Consider the following 23,849-nt stretch of genomic DNA (forward strand, 5'->3'; position numbering starts at 1 on the left):
GGCATAGTCATTTCAAGAGGTAGCAGCGCAGGTTGCCTGCAGCCAGCCTCCCCCAAAGATGAATCTTTGCTCCTCTTCCCCTTTCTTCCCAGAAACCCCTTGTCCTCCATCAGAGCAGTTACCCTGGCAACCTCCCAAATCCCCAGTCTCTGTTCACACCTGGTGGAAGGAGTTCCCTTGTATTATTCTTGTCCCTCAATTATTCCTTGATCACCGTAGCTCAGGAATTCCTTTGCAGCTTGCATTCTCCCATCATATCACAAACAACCCAAACCCTAGCATTTATTAATTTCTAGGGCTTACCCTAAATCTATAACGCTATATAAGTTGATTATTTTGAACTTTGATGTTTTACAATCTAAATCTTTAATACATTTTAAAACATTGCAGTAGGGAAGAAAAAAAGCATATAATTTGTTTGTGAAGCAGAGAAAACGATTGCTTCATTCATAGATCAGAAAGATCACTGCCTTTTCTCCTGGATCCAAATCCCTATGAAATGCATCACTACAACTTCCATTGTGTGCTCATGTTCTACTGTCACTAAGCAACAAAGAGACTCTTCTCATTTGACAAGAAGTGTTGACTTCTCATTTGACAAGTGTTTTCTTCCATAAGTTGGAAAGGTTTTTGGTTGTGTCGGTGTGCTGTTAGTTTCCATGTGAGTTCCTGGACAGGATTAGAAAACAATCAAGACTCTAATATCTCTACTTGGAAACAATACAAAAATAATTATGACTTCTGGAGTCACTGCAAGGCAGTTCAGCCACTTCAATTCTCACAAGATGCATCAGAAGCAGCATGAAGGTCTCTTAAAGAGAATGTATATGCCTTTTGTGAGAGGACCTGAAGACAGACACTTTTTTACCAGTTTCCACGACAAATGCAGTAATGCTTTTCTCAAATCCAATCCATTCATTCGACCTGAAGATAAATCCTACCTTTTAGCTCCACATCGGGATGATCTGCCAATAATTAACCCTAGTTCAGGATTTGTGAGCCCAGGAGGTGCAGTTGAAGCTAACCAAATCATGTACAGCAAAAACAAGGAACCCCTGGGGAATGGTAAAGATGTGCAGCCTCCACCGTCGGCCCCCTTCCCACATACGACACACCAGCCTGCAAACAGAAGACTCTCGGTATTGGAAGAGATAAAGCAGGACCAGCAGTGGAACTCAAGAGCAGTGCCAGATATTTCTCTCAGGTCCAAACTTGGAGGTACATGGTGCTATCTTTTACTGTTCTCATTGTATTCACTATATTGTCTGATGAAAGGACGCAAGGTGCATAAATGATGTCCCTTAAAGTGCCAAAATGCATGCTATGCAGAGTTTTATTTAACTTTCCCCCTAGTGAATGAAAAAGTTGCAGTGCTGAAGGAGAACAGGTGAGGGGAATGGGTTGTTTAACCTTTTACCTGCTGACCTCTACTTAAGTTCAGTTTGCAGGGCGTTTGCAGGGGCAAAATCTGTTTCCTCCCTGCAGTACTGGGTTTATCAAATGTAGAGGGCAGACAACCCTCGCTCAGACAGGGTTCTGGGTGCACCCTTTTGGTTTCTTCCATGCAGTATGAGTAAATGCTGTCATTCACTTCAAAGGGGGAAAGTGAAGTACTGCATTTGAGGACACTGTTCTATGGAGAGCAAATGCACACATCCCTCTCCTGATCCTGAATAATCTATCCTCCACTGACAGAGACAACAAGTTGTCGCTGCCATATACAGGCACATTTCGCACTTCCCCCTCCATCGTGATAGATTGCTTCTGTTGCTGCAATTTTTATTTCCTGATTTATTTTTATATTGTTTGATATTTTGTGGTTGCAAGCTACCTTGACTTATTTTATAAAGAAAGTAGGTAGAAATCTAAGTTTTTAAAACAAATAAATTTAAATATTGATAGGTGGTTTGTTAGCTATAACATAAGAATATACAAGATGAGATATAGCTTGCCTGTCCAAACAGCTCAGATCATGTAATTGTTTGCTAAAGTATACGTTGTGTTGTTCCAAAGGCTCACTAATCTAAAGCAGAAGAGAGCTGGTGGTTCATTTTAATCTAAGAGGCTAAATTTAATTTCAAGTCCCACCTCTGCCGTGGATTCACTATTTGGCCTTGGGTAAATCACCGCACCCCGGCCTCGGGTCACATCCATACCACACATTGAAAGGACTCTGTCATTGCTTCCCCCAAAGGATCATGGGAACTAGTTTAAGGTTCTAACAAGGCTTAGCACCTGTTACAAACTACAGTTCCCAGGATTCTTTGTGGGAAGCTGAAGGGAGGGTATAAGAGTTCTTTAAATGTGTGGTGTGGATGTAACCTATATCTGTGGGAGGGAAATAAAAAGGAACTATATGTACTTCATGGGAGAGTTTGAAGAACAAACACAGAAAAAACTGTAAAACATCAAATTTAAAATGTTATATAAATTATATTAAAAGGGGGAGCAGCAGTAAAGAAAACGGCACCCTATTGGGCCTGGTAAACATATAAGCAATTGGCTCTCTGGGTCACAACCTCCAGCCTCCTGTCTACTTCCTGACAGCAGCTCACAGTCTCTTTTGTCCAGGGACGAAACTAGGCTTTATTTTAACCGGGCCAAAGACCCAGTTTGGCCCACCCACCCAGGCTGGGAGCCTCAATGGTGCTGCTCTGGAGGCTTCACCCAGGGCAAAAAACCCAGCCCCCCCCCCGTTAAGCCACTGTCTAGCTCTCTAGATCCCAAACAAACTTCCTTCTTAACCCCTTTTTTCTTCAACCCTGCACCCACTGCCCCATTTCCTTGGATCTTTATTCCTTGATGGCTCTTCCCGAACTCTGCCCACCATGTCTTCCTTTGTGTGCCCTGTTACGAAAAAGGAGCAATGCAGCAGCGTGCTCCAGGTGGCTGGATAGCCAAACAGGATGTTGATGTTTTGGGACTGTACCGTGGGAACAAAGGACAGTCTATTCAGTGCACTGAGCACCGGATGTTAGCTCAGAGTGTCACATGACCCTGTACTGGAAGTACATGGGAGGAGTTTTTCTCTCTCTGCTGTTGGTGATGAGAGAGTGCAGTCACGTTTTCTCTGTACTGCTGGAAAGACAGGAATAAAGGCATGTAAATGCATTTCTGTCTGTCTCCTTCCCCTCCCTGGGGATGGTAGGGGAGGAGTGGTGTGTTCTTCTCACGTTGAGAAGGATCGCCGATTGAGATCTCGCCTGATCTTGCCGGGAGTCGCAGACAGGGAGGTCAACGAGGATTCAAACCGGGCACCTGGAGGGTGGCCAATTCCTCTGACTTTTGGCTTGAAACCAACAACTGGTAGCAATAGCCGATGGTTATCTGATCCATGGGAATCAGCATGAGAGGTGAGAGGTAGATGGATTGTTGCCATCCTCTGCACCTAAGAAGATAAGATAACAGCTGGACACCGAGAGGGGGTGTTTTCCAAGCAACGGAGCCCCAAAAGGTATGCTGAATTTCGGGCTAAAAAGTGTGAACGCAGATTGATTTATTCTCTGGTTCACGAGAGCTGCGTTTGGAAAAACAGCTCTGAGAGCAAAGGCTTGCATACCAGGAATTCTTGTGGTTGATAAGATTTCCTGTCCGCAGAAAAGGTATGCTCAGTTGCTAGGCAACGACAGTCAGTAGGCTTGGAAAGTTACTGACTGGCTCAGTGAGAGCGTGAGAAGTCAAAGTTTGTTTTGGCTATCTACGCAGCTGTGCAAGGACTTTAAACAGCGTGCAGTTTGCCTGCCAGTGAAGGCAGTAAACAACAGCCCAATATAGACTTTTGGATTTTACAGGCTTGACAGAGAGAGCAGACACTTGGATTCAGAATGGATGCCAAGAAGGGGGGAGGTTTACCCTATCCACCTCCCCTGACTAATGACAATTATTCATCTTGGTCTATAAAGATGAAGGCCCTGCTGCAGAATCAGAGGATCTTTGAGGTGATTGAGAACCCCATCCCTGCAGCACCAACGCGAGGTTGGGAATCACAGAATCTAAAGGCCAGGACGGCTATAATTCTGTGTGTCTCAGATAGCCAATTGGTGCATATTCAGAATTTAGAGTATGCGCGAGAGATTTGGGAGACGCTGCGTAGAACACATCAGAGGGATGCTGGTTCTTCAGCGTTGCTGTATTTTGAGAAGCTGACCAATCTGAGGCTTGCGCCTGATGGAGATGTTCAAGCGCACCTGACGGAGATGAAATATCTGCGCCAGCAGATGGTGGAACGCAATTTCCGTCTGCAGGAGGAAGTGTTTTGCTTCATGATGATAAACAGCCTAAATCGGACTTACAAAACCGTTGCCAGTCAGCTTGGTTCCCTCCCGGCTCAAGATTTGACCGCGGAGAGGGTGTGTGCCGTTGTTTTGAATGAACAGGACAGGCTTGCTGCACTGGAAGTAAAGGACAGGGGGAGGGAGGAACGGAGTTCTAATTCCCCCGCTTATGTGGCTACTGGAGAGGATGCTGTAGCTTTGAACGTTATCCGATGTTACAATTGTGGACAGGCTGGGTATCTTCAGCGGAACTGTAAGAAGCCACGCCAGCCAAAAGGAGCTAAGGGCCGCTCAGCAAAGCCTGAGGCGTCAGGCAAAAGTCATACCAAGCCTTCGGTGAAACCTGCAAAGGCTTTGATGGCGAAAGGAACCACGCCAGATGTAAACAACTCGTTTGTAATCGACACTGGATGTACGTTTCATATGTCCCCACACAAAGGACTCTTTTCAACGTTTAAGAAGCAAAGCTTCGCTGTGAAACAGGCCAACGGTCAGGAGCTGGAAGCGACCGGGATAGGAACTGTGTATCTTAAGAGTCTGAACTTGACTATAAACAATGTTTACTTGGTTCCTGAATTGAAGTTCAATCTGCTGAGTGTTTCGCAGATTGCAAAGAAAGGACTGAAAATGTCCTATGATGCTGAGAGCTGCAAGATCTTCAAAGATGGAGAGTTGTATCTTTCTGCCAGAGAGAAAGATGGACTGTATTTGTTGACTTATGCACAAAGTGATTACATGGAATGTAATGCATCTGAGTCTAACTTGATTTCTCTTGCAGGTGTGACCAAGAAGGTGACCGGGGTCGACAGAGCGTTTCAGCGAGTGTATGCTGATGTGATTGGTCCTCTAGAACCATCTAGAGGCAAGGCAAGATTTTATCTTGTGTGTGTGGATCATTTCTCTAACTTTGTCTGGATTTATGTGTTGAAGAGGCCACAGGAAGCCGTGGAAAGGTTTCAGGAGTTTTGTGACAAGGTTGAAAATATGCATGATGCTAACATTGGTTGTCTTTTCACAGATGAAAAGCAGATTTTTCTTTTACAGGATTTTCAGGAGTTCCTGCAGAAGAAAGGGATAAGACACAAGGTTGCTGTTTCAGCGAAAGCGTGGAACAGGGGTGTCTGTGTACGGGTGAACAAAGAATTGCAAAAGGGGATGAAAGCGCAATTGCTTAGTTTACATCTGTCACATGAGTACTGGGCGGAGTCTCTAATGTCGTATAATTATACGTGGTTGAGAAAGGTTTCAAAAGAGTTGGGAAGTTCTCCTTTTGAGAAACTGTTCCAGAGAAAACCTTCTGTTGCCCATTTCAAAGTTTTTGGGTCTCATGTGAGAACAGAAGCTCCAGGTGGAGTAAAGAATGCCAGAGGCATTTTTGTGGGATATGAAAAGGGTCTCTACAGAATAATTTTGTCTGAATCTGGTCAGGTGATTCTCACAAAATTTCTAGAGAGTGCTCCTGAACAGGAGAGAGTGATAGAACACACATTTCCCACTGAGGACAATTCAGATGATTATGATGATGATTTTACTGATTACAGTGGTACTGAGAGTGACAGTGATAGCTCGGAGAGCTCAGTTGTCACAGTCATTGAGAGGAAATCTCACACAATGGATAGGCCTTCACAGGTGAAGGATGAACCACTGTTTACTATTGGAACTGGTTCTCCAAAGAGTCCTGAGACTGAACCAGTGAGCAGAGAGGATCAGCACCTCATACGTAGGTCTGAGAGAGTTACAAAGGGTGAACCACCCAAGAGGTACTCAGAAGAGTTTGCTAACTTAGCTGTTGCATGTCTTGCTGTTGTACACAACCGAGGACAGGTTGGAGCTGTGTCTAAGTCAGAGACAAAGACACAACAGAGAGTTGCTAGCCAAGGTAATGCAGATGCACTCGTTCCTTGGAAACCAGACAACCAGAGAGGTACGCTGGGGAAACCAGTGGCGGGGAGTTCCAAGGGTGGAACTGTAACAACAGGGGAGTGTTATGTGTATAACAACTGTTTGTTTTCTTCTCTGGATCACGCTTTGCTCGCCGCAACACGCATTGATTCTTTTGGGGTAGGATGTTACGAAAAAGGAGCAATGCAGCAGCGTGCTCCAGGTGGCTGGATAGCCAAACAGGATGTTGATGTTTTGGGACTGTACCGTGGGAACAAAGGACAGTCTATTCAGTGCACTGAGCACCGGATGTTAGCTCAGAGTGTCACATGACCCTGTACTGGAAGTACATGGGAGGAGTTTTTCTCTCTCTGCTGTTGGTGATGAGAGAGTGCAATCACGTTTTCTCTGTACTGCTGGAAAGACAGGAATAAAGGCATGTAAATACATTTCTGTCTGTCTCCTTCCCCTCCCTGGGGATGGTAGGGGAGGAGTGGTGTGTTCTTCTCACCTTGAGAAGGATCACCGATTGAGATCTCGCCTGATCTTGCCGGGAGTCGCAGACAGGGAGGTCAACAAGGATTCAAGCCGGGCACCTGGAGGGTGGCCAATTCCTCTGACTTTTGGCTTGAAACCAACATGCCCCCCCCCCGTTTCCTGTCATGCAGCCCCTCCTGACATTATGCGTCTCCGCAGCTCACACACATTATTAAGTGCTCATTTGTCAAGCCCTTTGTTTCTCCTCCATCTGCCCTTCCTCTTCAGGTTCTTGCTTCTCAGTTCCTGCTCTGCCCCTTCCTTCAATTACTCTGTCTCCTTGTTACCTGGCTCTTAGGCTCCCTGGCACTTTCTCACTGTGTCTGCTAGCCATTGATTTCACTCTCTCTTTTTGACCTATAATGCTCCTTCAGGGTTTTCTGTGGTATTTTCTCAGCCAAACTCAAAATTCACTTCAACTTCATTGAAGTGGACTGCGGCAACCATTCAGTTGTTGATATCATCCCTCATTAGAAAGTATGTTTGCAAGCATTTCATGGTATAACATTAGTTTGGCAAATTACTGCCATAGACTGCATTGTTTCCACCACAGTAACCACCACAGTCATCATAAAATCATTTAAGTTAGTTAACATAGCAATATAAGAGTTATTTAACTTAGTTGTAATCTTTAATACTGTAGTAGGCTGCATAGCACAAGAAATTCAACATTTTTTTTCAGGATGGACAAGTTCAGTAAAAGTTATACCTGCTCCACCTAAAGTCAAAGAAAATTTTTCACCTCATAGATTTGCATTTCATGTGGACCCAGACATTAAGGTATTTTTGTTTCCCGCTATTGATTTTGTTGTTTGTATAAACCTGGAACATATTTTCAAATTAATACTAGTCCAACAGGCATCTTAAATCTAGGGGGCCGAGGTGTCTTCAGCCCCCTCTCTATGTGTTAGAAAGGGGCTGGGCCTCTGTGTTTAGAGGGTGTGTTGCAGCTTCAGCATCTGGCTCCTCCAGAGTGCTCAGCCTCCTCCAGACGATGTGCGGCTGTCTGTGTGGGGCGTCATTCACATGTGGCACGCGATGGGCCCCCTCAATTGTAGGGGCAACCTGGCACCTCTGTAGTCCAACTACCTGCAATGCAGGAATCTTTAGCGCAGCGTGGGGCTCAAATCCCTGCTCCTGACATTGAGTCTCATGCTCTATTGAATAAGCCACTCTGAACATTTTAGGCTGCTCTAAAGGTGCAGGAGTAGGAAAAGGGGTGGCAATCATATGCTTGTGTGCTTGAGACATTACACAGCTTGGAAAACTATTCAATTAAAGGACTAATCCCTGCATTATCTTTTATGATTTCTCTTCATCATGGTTTCTTACGAAGTCAAGTGATCCTTCCTCTGAAGCCTTCAGAGATGAGAAAGCGCGGAAGTATATGTATACCTCAGTGGCTCAAAGGTGAGCTTCTGTTTCTGGTAAGGAAAGGATTCTTTAAACAGTTGGTGTTCACCTGGATGACAGGATGCTACGTAGGAGCTTTCGGTTGAACCCCTCCTTTAGGTCTCACTTTGTTTCTGTGATTGTAAGTTGTTTTAAACTGTTTTTAATATTACATTTCAATGATATAGCCTGCCCTGGAACATTACAATCAAGTGAGGGTAAATAATAATAATACAAGTTGACATGCTTCTTTTCCAAAGATTAGCCGTCAGGTAGGGGAGAGCTTGTGAAGGGTTTTTTATTTTTAAAAAAATACATGGAAGAACATTCAGTCATATGTATCCCCACTTGTAATCTGAAATGCTACAGCTGAGAAATTTAGGGAAATGCTTCTTCAGCTCCCACTTCCAAGCTCTCCCCTACCTGATATCTCTCAATATCTCAATATATCTCAACTGAACTGAAGAAGGCATCCTGTTTCCCTTCCTTTCCCCCCAGTGTTGTGCCGCACTTTCCTCCCCCCTATTACTTTTCTTGCCACCACTGCCACATTGCCAACAATAGCACTCGTAGTTTCTCCAGTGCCTTAGTAATGCAGGACGGGATCTTTCCTCGGAGCCAACCATTCTGGATGCGGTGGGCAAGGGAAGGCTGTTTAGACTTAGAGGGGTGGAATAAAATAGCCTTTTCTGCTGCAGTAAACTCTGCCAGCACCCACACCCTTCCTCAGAGCAACGTAGGGAGAAGAAGAGAAAGGGGCAGCAGAAACCATTCCTTCCACAGGTAGGGGGGTGAACAGGTGACTGTGCCCGCAGCAGGGAGAGATGGGGGGCCAGGGGGCATGCCAGTTCAGCCTTCCCCTTTGCCCACTGCTTGAGGCAGTTGTCTCATTCCACCTCATGACTGGGCTGAGCCTGCCTGCACATAAGAAATTGGAGGTCAGGGACAATAATTTTTGCCAAAATTTCTTCATGACATGCTAGTTTCCTATGTGGGAGGATTTGGGTTTTGCTTTTGAGTGCCGAGACCTGCAGTCTGGAGTGATGCTTCCCAGACCACCTCAGTGAATATTAGGCCTAAAACAAAGATCTGTTGGGATATTTTAGAGCCATTCAGATACACATGGCCATGTCATTGATCTGAAGGTATAAGATGATGGTTATTTATTAAATTTGTTAGACATAACATTCAAATGTCAGAATGAGAAAAACTTTGGAAAAATGATTTGGAATTTACAGCTTGTTCACTAATTAAATAAAATTATATGAAAATGATGTACAGGTGGTATCTAACACCAGTTAAATTAGCACAAATGTATAAATCAAGAGAATACAAATGTTGGAAATGTAAAGAGCTAGAAGGTATGTTTTATCATATGTGGTGGCAATGTAAAGTTATTTAAAAAATGGGAAATGATATATAATGAACTGGAAAAAAAATGTTTAAAATAACCTTTGTTTAAAAGCCTGAAGCCTTTTTATTAGGAATTACAGGAAAGCAGATACCAAAATATATATATAAATCTTTTTATGTATGTGACTACAGCGGCACAAATATTGATAGCCCAATCTTGGAAAGAGGAAAAGATCCCCACAAAAAAAGACTGGCAAATTAATGGAATATGCAGAAATGGCTAAATTAACAGAGAAACTTAGAAATCAAGACAATAACATTTTGAAATGAATGGGAAATCTTTATTGCATATATATCAAAGCATTGTATATAAGTTGATACATTAGCAGGATTGTAAGAAACATTTGCATTATTATGATAAAAGATAGAACTGGAAACAAATAGATTAATAATATTACATAGACATGCATGAATTGACCATGAAACAATGGAACCATGGGAGGGGGTAGAGGGAAGTCAAGGGATTTGAGAAATCCCACATCTGGATGTTTTATTGAATGTAAAAACAGCATTGTGAATTTTGTTAATGTTTGTTTTAAGTGATGTTTATTATAATGAAAATCAATAAAAATATTATTAAAAAATTGTTAGTCACTTTATCTTGTTCAAGGTGACCCAAAGCCCCCTACTACCAAGTAGATATTCCATCATTCTGTGTGTTAACATTAAGGCAAATAGATACTTAAACACCCATGTAAATGAAACTTGTGTTCAATGAAAACACAGCTCTGTATGCACCGAAAGTATAATATGCACTGAATGTCCCAATGCAATAGGTATTGCAAAATACCTATCAAAATATCAAAATAATATCCACACAAGGTATGTACAGTCACAAAGAACTTGAAAATATACATATGCAGGCATGCAAATTGCTATGCAATATCACTGAGTTCAATAGTTTGACTATGGCGTAAATCTAGATAAGACTGTACACGAGGGACTCCGGTTGACGAGACCTCCTGGGTATGGTCTTTGTTTCGTATGCCTTCAGTTGAGTTGAGATATATTGAGATATATTGATAAACATCAAGTCCGTGCTCATTATTGGGTCAGCTTTTGATGCCTGGGCGCTCAGCTCCTAGTGTTCAATCAGCAAAGATGCATTTACATCCTCCAAGCTGCAGCCCATCCTAAATTATACTTTGGCTGTGAAGAGGCAGCGGAGGAGTCGCTCAGCATTTCATCCATGTGTGGTTTAGCTTGTGATGGAATGGGGACCTTTGTTACGAAGTAAAGTTAATAGTTTTAACTATTAGATGTAAAAAGCCAAGAACTCACATGCTTCTGTCCTGGCTCTCTCCATGTATAATTTTATCATACATTATGGAGTATGCATATTATATTCTGTGCTTCATAATACAACCAGATTCCCCCCCATGAAATAAGCTCTTCCATCTTAGACACTTTTTCTGCGAACGTGTAACATAACCAAACCCCCTCTGCCCCCCCCTTATATGCACAGTCAATGACTCTTATGGAACCAGCATTAAAAAATCTGTCCACCTTTGGGGGGTGGAAATCTGTGTTATTTATTTCACTGTCTAGCCACAACCACTGCTGTAAAACCTCTTTCCCTTCTTTTTAATGAAGAGCAAATGAAGACATTCCCTGGGATAGAATGTTGCCCCCCAAAGTCAAGCCTCCAGATTCGACATTAGAGCCAAGGGCTGATAGAGTCTCGCAGCGTTTTTCAATGAAGCAGTATGAACCAGAAGCAGAAACAAGCCAAGTCAGTGAACTTCATTTTAGCTTGTTTATGGGTTGTTGTTGTTGTTTGTTGTTTAAATCATAGACATAGATCAGTGGTAGAAGACACACTTTTTATACAGGTGCCCCCCATGTTTAATTCCCTGGCTCTCCAGTTAAAAGGATTTCAAGTAGCAGAGCTGGGCAAGCACTCTACTGGAGACCCCCCAGAGCTGCTGCTAGTCAGGAATGAACAGCATGAGGCTAGATGGATGCTCTGACCAGTGGCGTAGCGTGGGGGGTGCAGGGGGGGCGGCCGCACCGGGCGCAACATCTGGGGGTTAGGGTTAGGGTGCGCAAATCCACAGGTTAGGGGGCGCAAATTACTTGCCTTGCCCCGGGTGCTGACAACCCACGCTACGCCACTGGCTCTGACTAAGTATCAGGTAAGTTCACATGTAATATAGGAGAGCAATAGTCCCAACCGTAGATGCTGAGCTGCTCCGCATTTCCCTCCTGCTTGATTGTGAGTTGATGGCTCTGTTTAAATGCTGTCTCTTTTCATTATGTTTTTTGTAAGTATTTAGCTAAGTTGCCTCGGGGCTCATTTTTAGTGCTGAAAAGTGAGGAATGAGTTAACCAGGCAAGAAATTGGGGACTGGGACAGGATTTTTCCATGTGGAATTTTTTGTTTACTCTTTTATTTTTAACAAATTTAACAGAGAACTAAGAAAGGAAAGGAAAGTGTGTGTGTGTGTGTGTGTGTGTGAGAGAGAGAGAGAGAGAGAGAGAGAGAGAGAGAGAGAGAGAGAGAGAGAAGGGAAGTGTGTGAGAGAAAAACCATAAGTTCACATTATAAATACAATAACCATCCCATCCATCCACATTAATTAAAAAACATAAATCCATATGTGCTTCCCAGGCAGGTCTCCACATGAAGCTGACGTTCGTCTGCTCTTAATAGCTGCTCCGTGGGGGAAGCTTTCATGTAGGACTTGGATGAGAGGAGCTATAGTCATTTAAGAAGCCTTTATGTCACAATTAAAGGCATCCTGTCCCATGGCAGATCAAACTACCTCAGTGCCAAAACAAGTTTTGTTCCATTCCTCTCTTCCATCTTATTCCCACCATGCTCACTGGCTACAGCAAAGACCTGCTATGGCATAGTGAAGGTCTTTGCTGTAGAAGTGAAGGTAGGTGTCATAACCTCACCACTCTCCAGAAGCCATCTTGGTATATAAGCAAATATCTAAATGAACAAATAATAATCGTAAGAACTCGTGCCTGTGTTGTCTTTCTGTGACACTGAGCGAGCTTCTTGTGATACTTTCTACTCTTCCTGTGCAGAAATGTGTGCTGAAATTGTGACCCAGGCATGTCCCAATATCCGCATCCCATGTACGTTCTCAATAAACTCCCAGTTCTTCTTGTCTGCCTGAGAGAGAATAACCAGCTACAATGTGCCAGACACTTTTCAGTACAGTACTGAAAATTCCTGTGCAGAATGTGATTATTCTTATTGTTACTGTGATTATTAGCAGTAACGGTGTTATTCGCACAGGTGGTGATCCCAAAAACATTCTTATTGTTCCAGGTTGTGGGAAGCCTCTGGGACAGATTTCAAAGAAGAGCCTTCATATCACCGGACAAGCCAATTAATTTGTGAGCTTCATTGATTTCTATAGTTTGAAAATGTTTGTAGATTTTTAAAAATATCTGTACTTTCTTTTATGGTTTCACATCATGGTAATTTTAAAGTGACACGAAACAAGATTTTTGCTGTACGCATATGTACAGTTGTTTTGGTGGCACTGAATTTGGGCTGGGAGAGAGAGTGCAATTGAGCTAGACGGATCTTTGCTATGACCAGAAGTGCTTTTCTGTGTTTGTAAGCGGGAATAACTTATACTGCAACATTTGCTGCCAGCGACCTTGAAGGCCAAACTATTTTAGGGGTTGTGTTTGGGTTTTTTTTAAAGGGGAATGCAGGGTACAAGGGCCTGATATGCTGGTGGCAGCAGAGGTACTTTCCACTCTGCCTGATTTTGTTATCACCGTTACCCTTCCTCGCAAGAATCCATCTGCTCCCCAGCGCCACCTGGGAAAGGAGAAAATTCTCTCCCAGTACTGCTTCTGCAAAGGGACAGTTCAGATAATTCCAGTTCCAGAGGAGGGCAACCAAAATGGTCAAAGGCCTGGAAACGATGCCTTATGAGGAACGGCTAAGGGAGCTGGGCATGTTTAGCCTGGAGAAGAGGAGGTTAAGGGGTGATATGATAGCCATGTTCAAATATATAAAAGGATGTCACATAGAGGGGGGAGAAAGGTTGTTTTCTGCTGCTCCAGAGAAGCGGACACGGAGCAATGGATCCAAACTACAAGAAAGAAGATTCCACCTAAACATTAGGCAGAACTTCCTGACAGTAAGAGCTGTTCGACAGTGGAATTTGCTGCCAAGGAGAGTGGTGGAGTCTCCTTCTTTGGAGGTCTTTAAGCAGAGGCTTGACAACCATATGTCAGGAGTGCTCTGATGGTGTTTCCTGCTTGGCAGGGGGTTGGACTCGATGGCCCTTGTGGTCTCTTCCAACTCTATGATTCTATGATTCTATTCTATGATTCTATAATACTTGCACATTTGAAGAATGCACGCACACACAGGATTGTGTGGACTAACTCCACCCCAGCTGTCAACTTGCCTAGTACAGGAGATTGGTGAATCTTGCCCATTTCCGCCTCTCTCCGTTTCTCTTTTCTCCTAATCTTAAATTCAGTTCTCTACATTTCTGTAACAGTTTGTTTTTCGTTTCAGAAGGTGCAAATCAGGTTGATTCCCTTTACGTGCAAGCTGAATTAAATCCTCTGTCCCTACTCTAGGCAGCTTAAGTTCCCCCCAGGCAGCATGGGTTCCTTAAACGTCAGCCACAGCTATGACTCTTCTCATTGACTAAGAAGAATGGTATAAAGCCTCAGAGTTCTGTGATGAGGAGGAGGGACAGACTGACAAACAAACAAACAAACAAACAAACAAACAAACACATGGGAGTCAAATAGATGTAACCATGTTTCTTTAGCACATAAACTTAAGAGTGATTAACAATCTCAATGCCCACCCTAACCAGTCCCAAACCCTGCAGGCAGGGGCAGCCTGCCCTGTTTCACCATCTGAGGCGAAATGGCAAATTGCTGCCTCCTTCACTGCCCCCGAAGCTTTACCTACCAGGCTTCTGGCAAGATCTCACAAGAGTTCTGTAATTCATTGCAAGATTTCACCCCCAGCCACTGCTACTGTACAATTCTGCTGCCTGAGGAGCTGCCTCAGTTTGCCTCATGGGTGAGCTGGCCCTGCCCACACGGAACTTGGCAACAGCAAGTTTGTTGAGCAGATGAATAGTGGCAGTTGGCTGCTGCTATAGTCATGTGACAGTCTGTGTCCCTTGTCCTTCTGTCCCAGTCTTTCAGGCCACTAGAGTTTGCTTTCCTCCTTGTTCTCTCCTTTCTTCCTCAGATCTCTGTCTCCAGTTTCTTCAGTCTGCTTCTCTCCTTTACCAACTGCCCTTCCTTAACTGACTCTCCCTCTTTCCTCATTACCTCATTGCCTGACCCTTTGCAGAGCTGCATTCTAAGGAGCAAGCATCACCATGGAAGCTCTTCAAGACTTGCTGTGTGTGTGAGAGAGAGAGCGCACGCACATGCACATTCACATGTACACTTTGAGTGAAGTCTGGTGATCCAGGGCAAGCTGGTGGTGCAAAAGGCACCAGGTGGCAAGGCTAGAATCTGCAAGACCTAGCCGGTCAGGCAATGGTATCACCCTAAGTGTTGGAAACCCAGAATTAAAGTTTTTACTACAGAATTAAAGTTTTTACTACCTACCAAGGCTGAACTAGGACCCTGCATCCACTATGTGCTCTTAAAAATATACATGCCATTGTAAATTGTCTGAAAGTTGTCACATCTGATAACATACCAAATATTGATTGTACATTAGTAGGCAGTAAGTTAACCAATTTAATGTGCCTTTCATCTTTAACAGTGTTAGTCCTTGCTCTCGAACTCAACATCTCCCTTTATACACGTAAGTAAAAGTTGTTATGTGAAGATATATCTTTTCTCTTAAGCAGGGAATTTGTTCGTGCAAAAAGAGACAAAGCCACGCAGTCTGTTTGCATAAGTGCTCCTTGGTCCTATGGATGCCGTTGACTCCTGTCTTCTGATTTACAATGGCATCCATAGATCAAGGAGCACTTAAGCCTAACAGAGAAACAAAGCAAGAGCAGTAGGCCACGGATCACAGAAAGAGATTCCAAAAGTCAGGTGGAGATTCAACAATATGAGGAGTAATGTCATGAATCTGAGCTGGGGAGATAGCAGGACTCTGCACCAGAAGTAAGCCCAGTTGAGCTTGATGGGTCTACTCCCAGGTAAGTGTAGGAGTGCAGTCTTTTATAATGAGAAAATGGATGTTGTGTGAGTTCATAATATTAGAATTCAGAATCACCAGATAAATTAATTGGCAGGAGGACAGAAGAAAAATACATGTATTTATTTAAAGCATTTTTAACCCACTCTACAACCAGAAATAAGGTGGTCAGACACAAAAGAATGCAGGGCTCTTGCACTTTTAATGGCGGTTTAGGGGAGAAAATTTCAGCAGGCATAGCTTGTTATTACATGTATAGCTACTGAAATTTCTTCTACACAAACGTGCATCTTTTGCATCTAGTCACCCTAGCCATAAAATGTTTTCAGAATGGCTTACAAATGTCATTGATAAGAAAACCCTTGTCTTTAGGCTTCCTGTCTCAAAATACATGACAGAAAGAAAAGGGATTGGGAAGGAGGAGGAAAAACCAAAATCAGGACTCATCCAAACTTTCTTTTGCGCTGCACTTCCGAGGCACAGGTCCATGCTTTAAAACTCCATGTCCGAGCAGTTATTGTGTTTTGTTTTTGTTGTGGCACTTTCCCTGGGAAAACCTGCATTTTACAATTGAATCAGAGCAACCAGCAATCTGCAGAAAACCCCATTGGCATTTGCTCTGATTCAGTAGCAAACGTGGGTTTTCCTGAGGAAAGTGCCAGGGCGAAAAGGAAACCACTCAGACACAGAGTTAAAGCCTGGACCTGTGCCTAGAATGCGGCACAAAAGGAAGTCTGGATGAGCCTTGAGCACCATTTCTTAAGTTACAGAATGTAATGACCAGCTGAAATGGAAAGATTTAAAGGAAGAGATAAGCCAAATGTTGATGATCTTCCAGTGGAGTCCATGAGGAAACACAGTACATAATTAGCATATTAAATTCATTGCCACAAAATATACAGTATGTTGTGGCCACTAGATTAGCCTGATATTTAAAGGACTGGACAGATTATAGAGATTTTTTTTTTACTAAATATCAGCCATGACAGTTAAACAGAACTTTCCCATTCAAAGGCAGTGTGCCTATTTATGCTGGAGATAAACAATGTTGACTTCATATGAGCTTCCTATCTAACTGGTCACTTCTAGACTCACTGGATGTTTGGTCAAAATTCATAGAGTTTGGTCAAAATTTGTAGTTTCTTATACTCGTATATGCTTCTTCTCAGTTTATTACCGTTCATGGCAGAAAAATCAACTTTGTACCACCCCTCCACCATTTTAATATACATATTTTCCCTACATTGAGATTATCCCAATGTATAGAATTGATTTTAGAAGATTGTCAGTTGAAATGAACTCACTCTCATGCTTGACTTCATATTAAGAGGGCTGATAAATAGAATAGGCATGCAATTCAGGCTATTACCTGCTGCAAAACCTATCCTATGGCTGTGTGATTTCATAAATCATCTATGAGAAGCTTGGAAACTGACTTGAGAAGTTGCTCTAGCAATTGTGGTCCTTGTGGACAGTTGAACAGCCAGCTGGGACAAGTCAGACCTATGACAAAATGTTGCAGTGAATCCTCACCTTGAAGCACCATATTATAAGGCAGAAGGCATGAGGGGCTCCAGCAGACCACGCCAGCCCACGCTTCTCTCCTTTCTCCTTTTCATTGTTCTTTTCCAAGTAACACTCAACCTGCTATGCCTACTGAGCATACGCAGTTCTCTTTGGGCTATGCAGGAGAGGTCCCCACATCTACCGGTGGTTTTAGTATACTCTATCTACTCCCCTGTTTCTCAGTGTCCCCTTTTGGCTCCAGTCCTGTTGGCACTTGCCACATGAGTTTTGCCATTCTAAGCAAGAGGCAAAAAACAGGAGGTGTTTTTTTTTGGGGGGGGGGAGTTTCACTTGGAGGTGAGGCCAGGCAGTTCTAAATACCAGCACTGAATAGGTTTGAAATGTGCAATAAGGAAGCCCCACTGGAGGATTTAAGAGGGTCTTATTAGCTCCTACATCCCTGGGCAGGGTCCTTGTGTTTAAGAAATCGTGTCTCCAAAGCATAGTGTCGAGTCAGAAGAGGTGCTTGTCAAAAGGGATAGGAACAAGGCACTACAGAAATGGTGATAAGCACCGTTTGTGGACCATTCTGGATATACCAAGGCATTTTGTCTCCAAAATGCAGCAGAAGGTCAGAGATGATACTGTGCTCCTCCTCTACACCCGCTGTCCATGTTAGGATGCAAGAGTGTATTAGGGCTCGGCAAGAAACTCCATCCATGTCTGGTTACTGAGGCCAACTGAAATTTGTGGCCCCTGCATATTTGCCCCAGGCCTGCACAACTTGTGATCCAGCAAGCCAAGCACAGCCCGCCAGCCACATCCATTGCCTTCCCAGTGGCTTGAGAAACCTCCTGTTTTTTGCCACTTGCTTGGAATGGCAAAAGCATGAGGGGGATTATCAAGCATGTAGCATATCACAACATGAGAGTAATGGGCTACATTCAGCATTGTGGGTCAGAAATCATGGCTTCTGAGACATTGCTATTTCCTAGTACTATTACTATGGTTGGTTTTTTGTGTACTGGATATAGAAATATGGAAGAAACTAATGAAACTGTTACAAAAAAATGAGCTATACCAGTTTCTTGGGGCTGAATACAAAAGGCAGTGGAAGCAATGGTGACTCCATTTCTTTCTCACATTATTTACAGTTTCCCCAAATTAGCTTATTCCACCTACAAGCACACTGCCTAGTTTTATGTGTATTTTGGTACGTGACTGCACAAATCTCTCTGTATGTTTTTGTGCACCTTTTAAATAAATAACGAAAAACTTGGAGCTTCGGTGGCCTCAGCCAGCTGTGTTATAAATAATACATATTTGCCTTTTGATTCATTCCCCCCTTTTCATCCAAACAGAGGCTGTGTTGGTGCAGAGAATCCTGATGACCTGGACAATCCCTATGTAGATGTAATTGTTCACAGCAGAGTTCGAAATGCAGAACCACAATATGTGAAATCTTCCTAGTATGTAAACCTCAAGTTTCCTTTCTTGTATAGTAATTACTGATTGAGAACCTGAGAGACTCCATATCATGCTGCCAAGCAGGATTTAAGTTTATTTGGAACCAGAGTATATGCGACTGGATGCGGGTGACTCAACTACAGACTTCTGGGATAGTAAAGGGACCCCTGACCGTCAGGTCCAGCCGTGAACGACTCGGGTTGCGTGCTCATCTTGCTCTATAGGCCGAGGGAGATGGCATTTGTCCGCAGGCAGCTTCCGGGTCATGTGGCCAGCATGACTTAGCCGCTTCTGGCGAACCAGAGCAGTGCAAGGTCTCGACCCCCCCCCCCTTTTGTTGAATAAAGACACAAGACTCAAATAATTAAGGTTAATGGGCTAAAAAAGGCCACAACTTTATTGGTTACAGATGATGAGCGGTATCGGCTTAGGCATCGGATCTAACCAACTATATCTGACTCCAGCCTATCTGCTGGGAGCCCAGAAAGGGTTAACCACCAGTAGGGGGAGTCCTGCTGATGCACATTAACGAGGAGCTCCCCTGGGGGGTCACTAATAGGGGTCGTGCCTTGGGCCCTCACCTCCCTAGGCTTCGGACAGGGCCACACCCCCCCAGAATCCTTTAACGGAATACCCTTCAATATGTGGGGCAGGTGATGGCACTACCTCCCCTCATCTCTTCTCCAGAATTATTCCAATGCCTAACTGCCATACCATAAAAGTTGTGACAATTTGCTACAATTTGCTGCCAATTTGCCAAGTGGAAAAATTTCTACTAGGCCCCTCAATGGCGACTTCACACTGTTGGCAGGGATCACTGGCTGGTATGCTCTCTCATAAGCACATAGACAAGCCTCATATCAGGGGGCCTAGGATAAAATCATCTGCAATCATATGCTAGTTTTCTATGTACACGAAGCATTTTCATAGGTAAGAGCAGTCAGACAGGGAAGGCTTTGACACACATCTGCAATCTGTAATGATATTGTCTGTCAAGAATATGTAAGATATTATTTGTGTGCTCAATATGGTTGTATAGCTCAGTTTTTAGCTGCAGCTAGCCTTTGGGTGCAGCTAGTTTAACTTACTCATTAAGCATCAGGTCTTAAAAGGAGCAGATAGTGACATATCTCAGAATTACTGCAAGGGTAAATAATAATAATAATAATAATAATAATAATAATAATAATAATAATAATAATTTATTTATACCCCGCCCATCTGACTGAGTTTCCCCAGCCACTCTGGGCGGCTTCCAATCAAGTGTTAAAAACAATACAGTGGTGCCCCGCAAGACGAACGCCTTGCAAAACGAAAAACTCGCAAGACGAAAGAGTTTTCCGTTTTGGAGGTGCTTCGCAAAACGAATTTCCCTATGGGCTTGCTTCGCAAGAAGGAAGCCCATAGGGAAATCTCCGCCGGCCTTCAGAATTGGTCCTGGACCTCTTCTGAAGGCCGGCGGGGGGCAAAAGTCTTTGCTCCCCCCCGCCTGCCTTCCCGGGATAGCGGAGAAGCGCAGCGCGTTTCTCCGCTATCCCGATGGCTTTTGAAGGCAGGCGGGGGGGAGCAAAGACTTTGGCCCACCGCCGGCCTTCAGAAGAGGTCCTGGACCTCTTCTGAAGGCCGGCGGGGGGCAAAAGTCTTTGCTCCCCCCGCCTGCCTTCCCGGGACAGCGGAGACTTCTCCGCTGTCCCGGGCGATCTGAAAATGCTGGCGAACGCTGCGCTGCCGCCCGCCAGCATTTTCAGATCGCCCCGGGACAGCGGAGAAGTCCTTGCCCCCCCCCAGCCTTCAGAAGAGGTCGGGGGACAGACTGTCCCTGGACCTGGTCTGAAGGCGGTTTCCCTAGGAACGCATTGATTGATTTTCAATGCATTCCTATGGGAAACCGTGCTTCGCAAGACGAAAAACTCGCAAGAAGAAAAAACTTGCGGAACGAATTAATTTCGTCTTGCGAGGCACCACTGTACAGCATTAAATATTAAAAACTTCCCTGAACAGGGCTGCCTTCAGATGTCTTTTAAAGGTAAGATAGCTGCTTATTTCCTTCATATCTGAAGGGAGGGCGTTCCACAGGGCGGGCGCCACTACCAAGAAGGTCCTCTGTCTGGTTCCCTGTAACCTTACTTCTCGCAATGAGGGAACCGCCAGAAGGCCCTCGGCGCTGGACCTCAGGGTAAAGAGAATAGGGACATCCAGATGCCTTTTCGATACTAAACACAGTATATGAATAGTTCATATAGTCTGACACACTAATAGGGAGCAATTCCATCTTGGTTGTCTTAGTGGCTGCTCCCAGACACCTTTGGAACTCCCTCTGTGGAGAAGCTAGACTGGCTCCCTCCTTGTCTTCCTGCCAGCAGGTGAAGACTTTGGGAGACTGACTGCTTTTAAGGACAGCTGGTGCTGTGCTGTTTCTGTTGTAATTATTTGCTTGTTTTAATTGATAATAGATTGATAGATACACACATATAATCAGGGTGTTTTTTAAGCCGGAACTCAGTTCTGGCACCTCTCAGGCCGTTGCCATTATATGAAAACAAGGGAGGTGTTCATGGTGGGTTGAGGCACCTCTTTTTCTTGAAAAATTGCACTGGTTTTAATTCAACCTATGTTTAATTGTTTAATTATTCCCCCCATGTTTTTAGCAGTTATTTCTGTCTGTAAGCTGCCTTGAGTCCCTGTCAAGGGAAAAAAAGACAGGGTATAAATAATAAGTATGGAGGAATTTCTCTTTATTTCAGTGTTTCAATGGATCTTTCCCAAGCTCCCTGAGGCATGCTTTTTTAAAGACTGAAAATGGAGGCACTCTCCAGCCGTGTACTCACTACCTACTTAAAACTCAGCAAGGTCATTGTTTCCCCACCCCCTGCACTTCTAATTGAATATATGGGATGCAGGTGGGGCTGTGGTCTAAACCACTGAGCCTCTTGGGCTTGCTGATTGCAAGGTCGGCAGTTTGAGTCTGTGTGACGGGGTGAACTCCCATTGCTCTGTCCCAGCTCCTGGCGACCTAGCATGAGTAGATAAATAGGTACCACTGTAGTGGGAAGATAAACAGCATTTCCTTGTGCTTTGGCTTCTGTCACAGTGTCCCGTTGCACCAGAAGTGGTTTAGTTATGCTGGCCACATGACCCGGAAAAATTGTCTGCAGACAAATGCCGGCTCCCTTGGCCTAAAAGCGGAGATGAGTGCCACACCCCATAGTCGATTTTGACTGGACTTAACCATCCAGAGGCCCTTTACCCTCTAATTGCATGTTGCATGTCATTGTACACATCAGTATGCATGGATGCGTTTTCGGTTGCACACTGCCTGTCCCACCAGGGGGTGGAGAGGGGGCATGGAGGTCTTCCAAAGGGTTCTGTTTTCAAATCAGTTCAAAACTGGTTTGAAAATGCAGTGTTTTTCAAACTACAGGATGGATAAGAATTGAGTCTAATATCGTGAGCACACAGCTTCACAAACTATCCATGGGAATCCCCTGGATACAGGGTAAACCAGAGTGTGTACAGAGCCTTCATGATTAAAGTCTTTTTAAAAAAACTTTTAAGGTGTAATGCTTGGATACCTGATGGCTTTAAGAAGGTGAGAGAGTGGGGAGCTCAGCCACATCCGTGGGTCTTGGAAGATGCCACCAGCAGGACATAGGTGCCCATGGAAGAATCCTGATGGAAAACAATGCTGGCAGAATACACACATTTGCCAAGCCTTCACCCCTTCATTTCCCAGCCACTCCCAGGCAGACTGTGGAAATTTACAGCCACCCCAAAGCTGGTGTGAGGAGTTCCACTCCCAATGACTTTGGACTTTGCACAGGAGACTTTGATTGTTTACTATGCATGGTGCACAATGGGAAATCCCAATTTACTGTCTCATTTGAAAGGCAGGTTATATGCGTGTACTGAAATGTAACTAAATATATATTCATTTCAATTATAAAATTGTCAGGAACACTTTCAAAACTAAGAATTTTCCAGAGAAACACAACCCTGTATTTCAGGGGGATGGGCTAGACAGAATACCCTTTGGGTCCCTTCCAACAGTTCTATGATTCTTCATCATTAACAACACAAGAAGAAAACATGGGGTTATTTGAAATATACTCTCTGCCCAAACAAAGTACCTCCATGTACTTTAGGTGTGGAGAGGACATTTGGCCACTAGAGGTCGCCTGAAGATGCTAAAGGTTCACTGCTGTAAAAATGTTGGTTCCTTTAACTTTTCACACAGCTGCTAATTGTGCTTCTGCCGCATGCCATTTCTGAAAAATAGTCTTATATGAACTAGAGAATCTTAGTGGTGGAGCATGCCAAAAGGAACAAAAAAACCAGAAGAGGATATATTGTGCTACTGCCAAATAATCATTTTTAAACCGTGTGGGGAACTCTGCTGTTCCTTGGAAGCCTCTTAGGGATTCCTGAATGAGGAGATCAGTTATGGCTTGCAAGCTTCCCTCTATGACAGCCTGCCATCTGCAGCAGAGTGGAAGGTGGCAAGGACAGGGCTTGCAGGGGGGGCCAACTACACCCACTGCTGGTTGCAAGAGCAGTGGGAGGTGCCAGGGACACCACGGGGCCAGTCCCAGGGCCCAGCTGCTGAAAGGAGCAAGTCTTGCCATAGATAACAGAACACTGTCAGTCAAAGCAACACCAAACATCCTTTGGGGAGATCACAGAATTGTAGAGTTGGAAGGGACACCAAGAGTAACCTAGTCCAACCCCCTGCAATAAGGGGACACACACACACACACACACACGTTGGTTTGGCACAGGGATTGGAGTTGGCTGGGTCTCTGGACACCAGATATCTGTGACTCCTGAGGGGAGAGCCTGGACAGGATTAGAAGAAGAAGAAGAAGAGTTTGGATTTGATATCCCACCTTTCACTCCCTTTAAGGAGGCTCAAAGCGGCTCACATTCTCCTTTCCCTTCTATTAGCTTTGGTGTGGTGGTATATTTCCTGGGTGAGAGATGGGAGGCCACTGGAGGAGGGGACTGCTATACCGAGCACTGGCTGCCTATTGCAGAAAATCTTTGCCCATCCCTTCATGACCATTAAAGCTGATGGTGCTGCAGGGTGGTTTTGTTTTGTTTTGCAGCATCACACTTTAAGTTGGGTGGGGAACCTCTGGCACAGAAGCCAAATACAGCCCTGCAGGCCTCTCTGTCGGACCCTCCAATTTGTCCCCAGGGTTAGCCCATTTTCTCAGTAGCCCTGCTTGGCACCAGTTGTTTCTGCATGGCTTGGATGTGCCTGTTCCTTTCGT

At 44.2% G+C, this 23,849-nt stretch overlaps 1 protein-coding gene across 1 annotated transcript in view; it reads left to right on the forward strand.

The window, feature by feature from the left end:
* Nucleotides 1-23,849, forward strand: part of SPATA48 (spermatogenesis associated 48) — a 35,326-nt gene continuing 11,477 nt past the window's right edge. The window contains exons 1-7 of the mRNA XM_053361889.1: nt 1-1,218; nt 7,375-7,472; nt 8,029-8,102; nt 11,091-11,229; nt 12,781-12,848; nt 15,220-15,261; nt 18,474-18,581. Coding sequence (XP_053217864.1) covers nt 735-1,218; nt 7,375-7,472; nt 8,029-8,102; nt 11,091-11,229; nt 12,781-12,848; nt 15,220-15,261; nt 18,474-18,581 — 1,013 coding nt within the window. The 5' untranslated portion in view covers nt 1-734. The remainder of the gene's footprint in view (nt 1,219-7,374; nt 7,473-8,028; nt 8,103-11,090; nt 11,230-12,780; nt 12,849-15,219; nt 15,262-18,473; nt 18,582-23,849) is intronic.

The sequence above is a fragment of the Podarcis raffonei genome, chromosome 13 (genome assembly GCF_027172205.1).
Source record: "Podarcis raffonei isolate rPodRaf1 chromosome 13, rPodRaf1.pri, whole genome shotgun sequence".
NCBI lineage: Eukaryota > Metazoa > Chordata > Lepidosauria > Squamata > Lacertidae > Podarcis > Podarcis raffonei.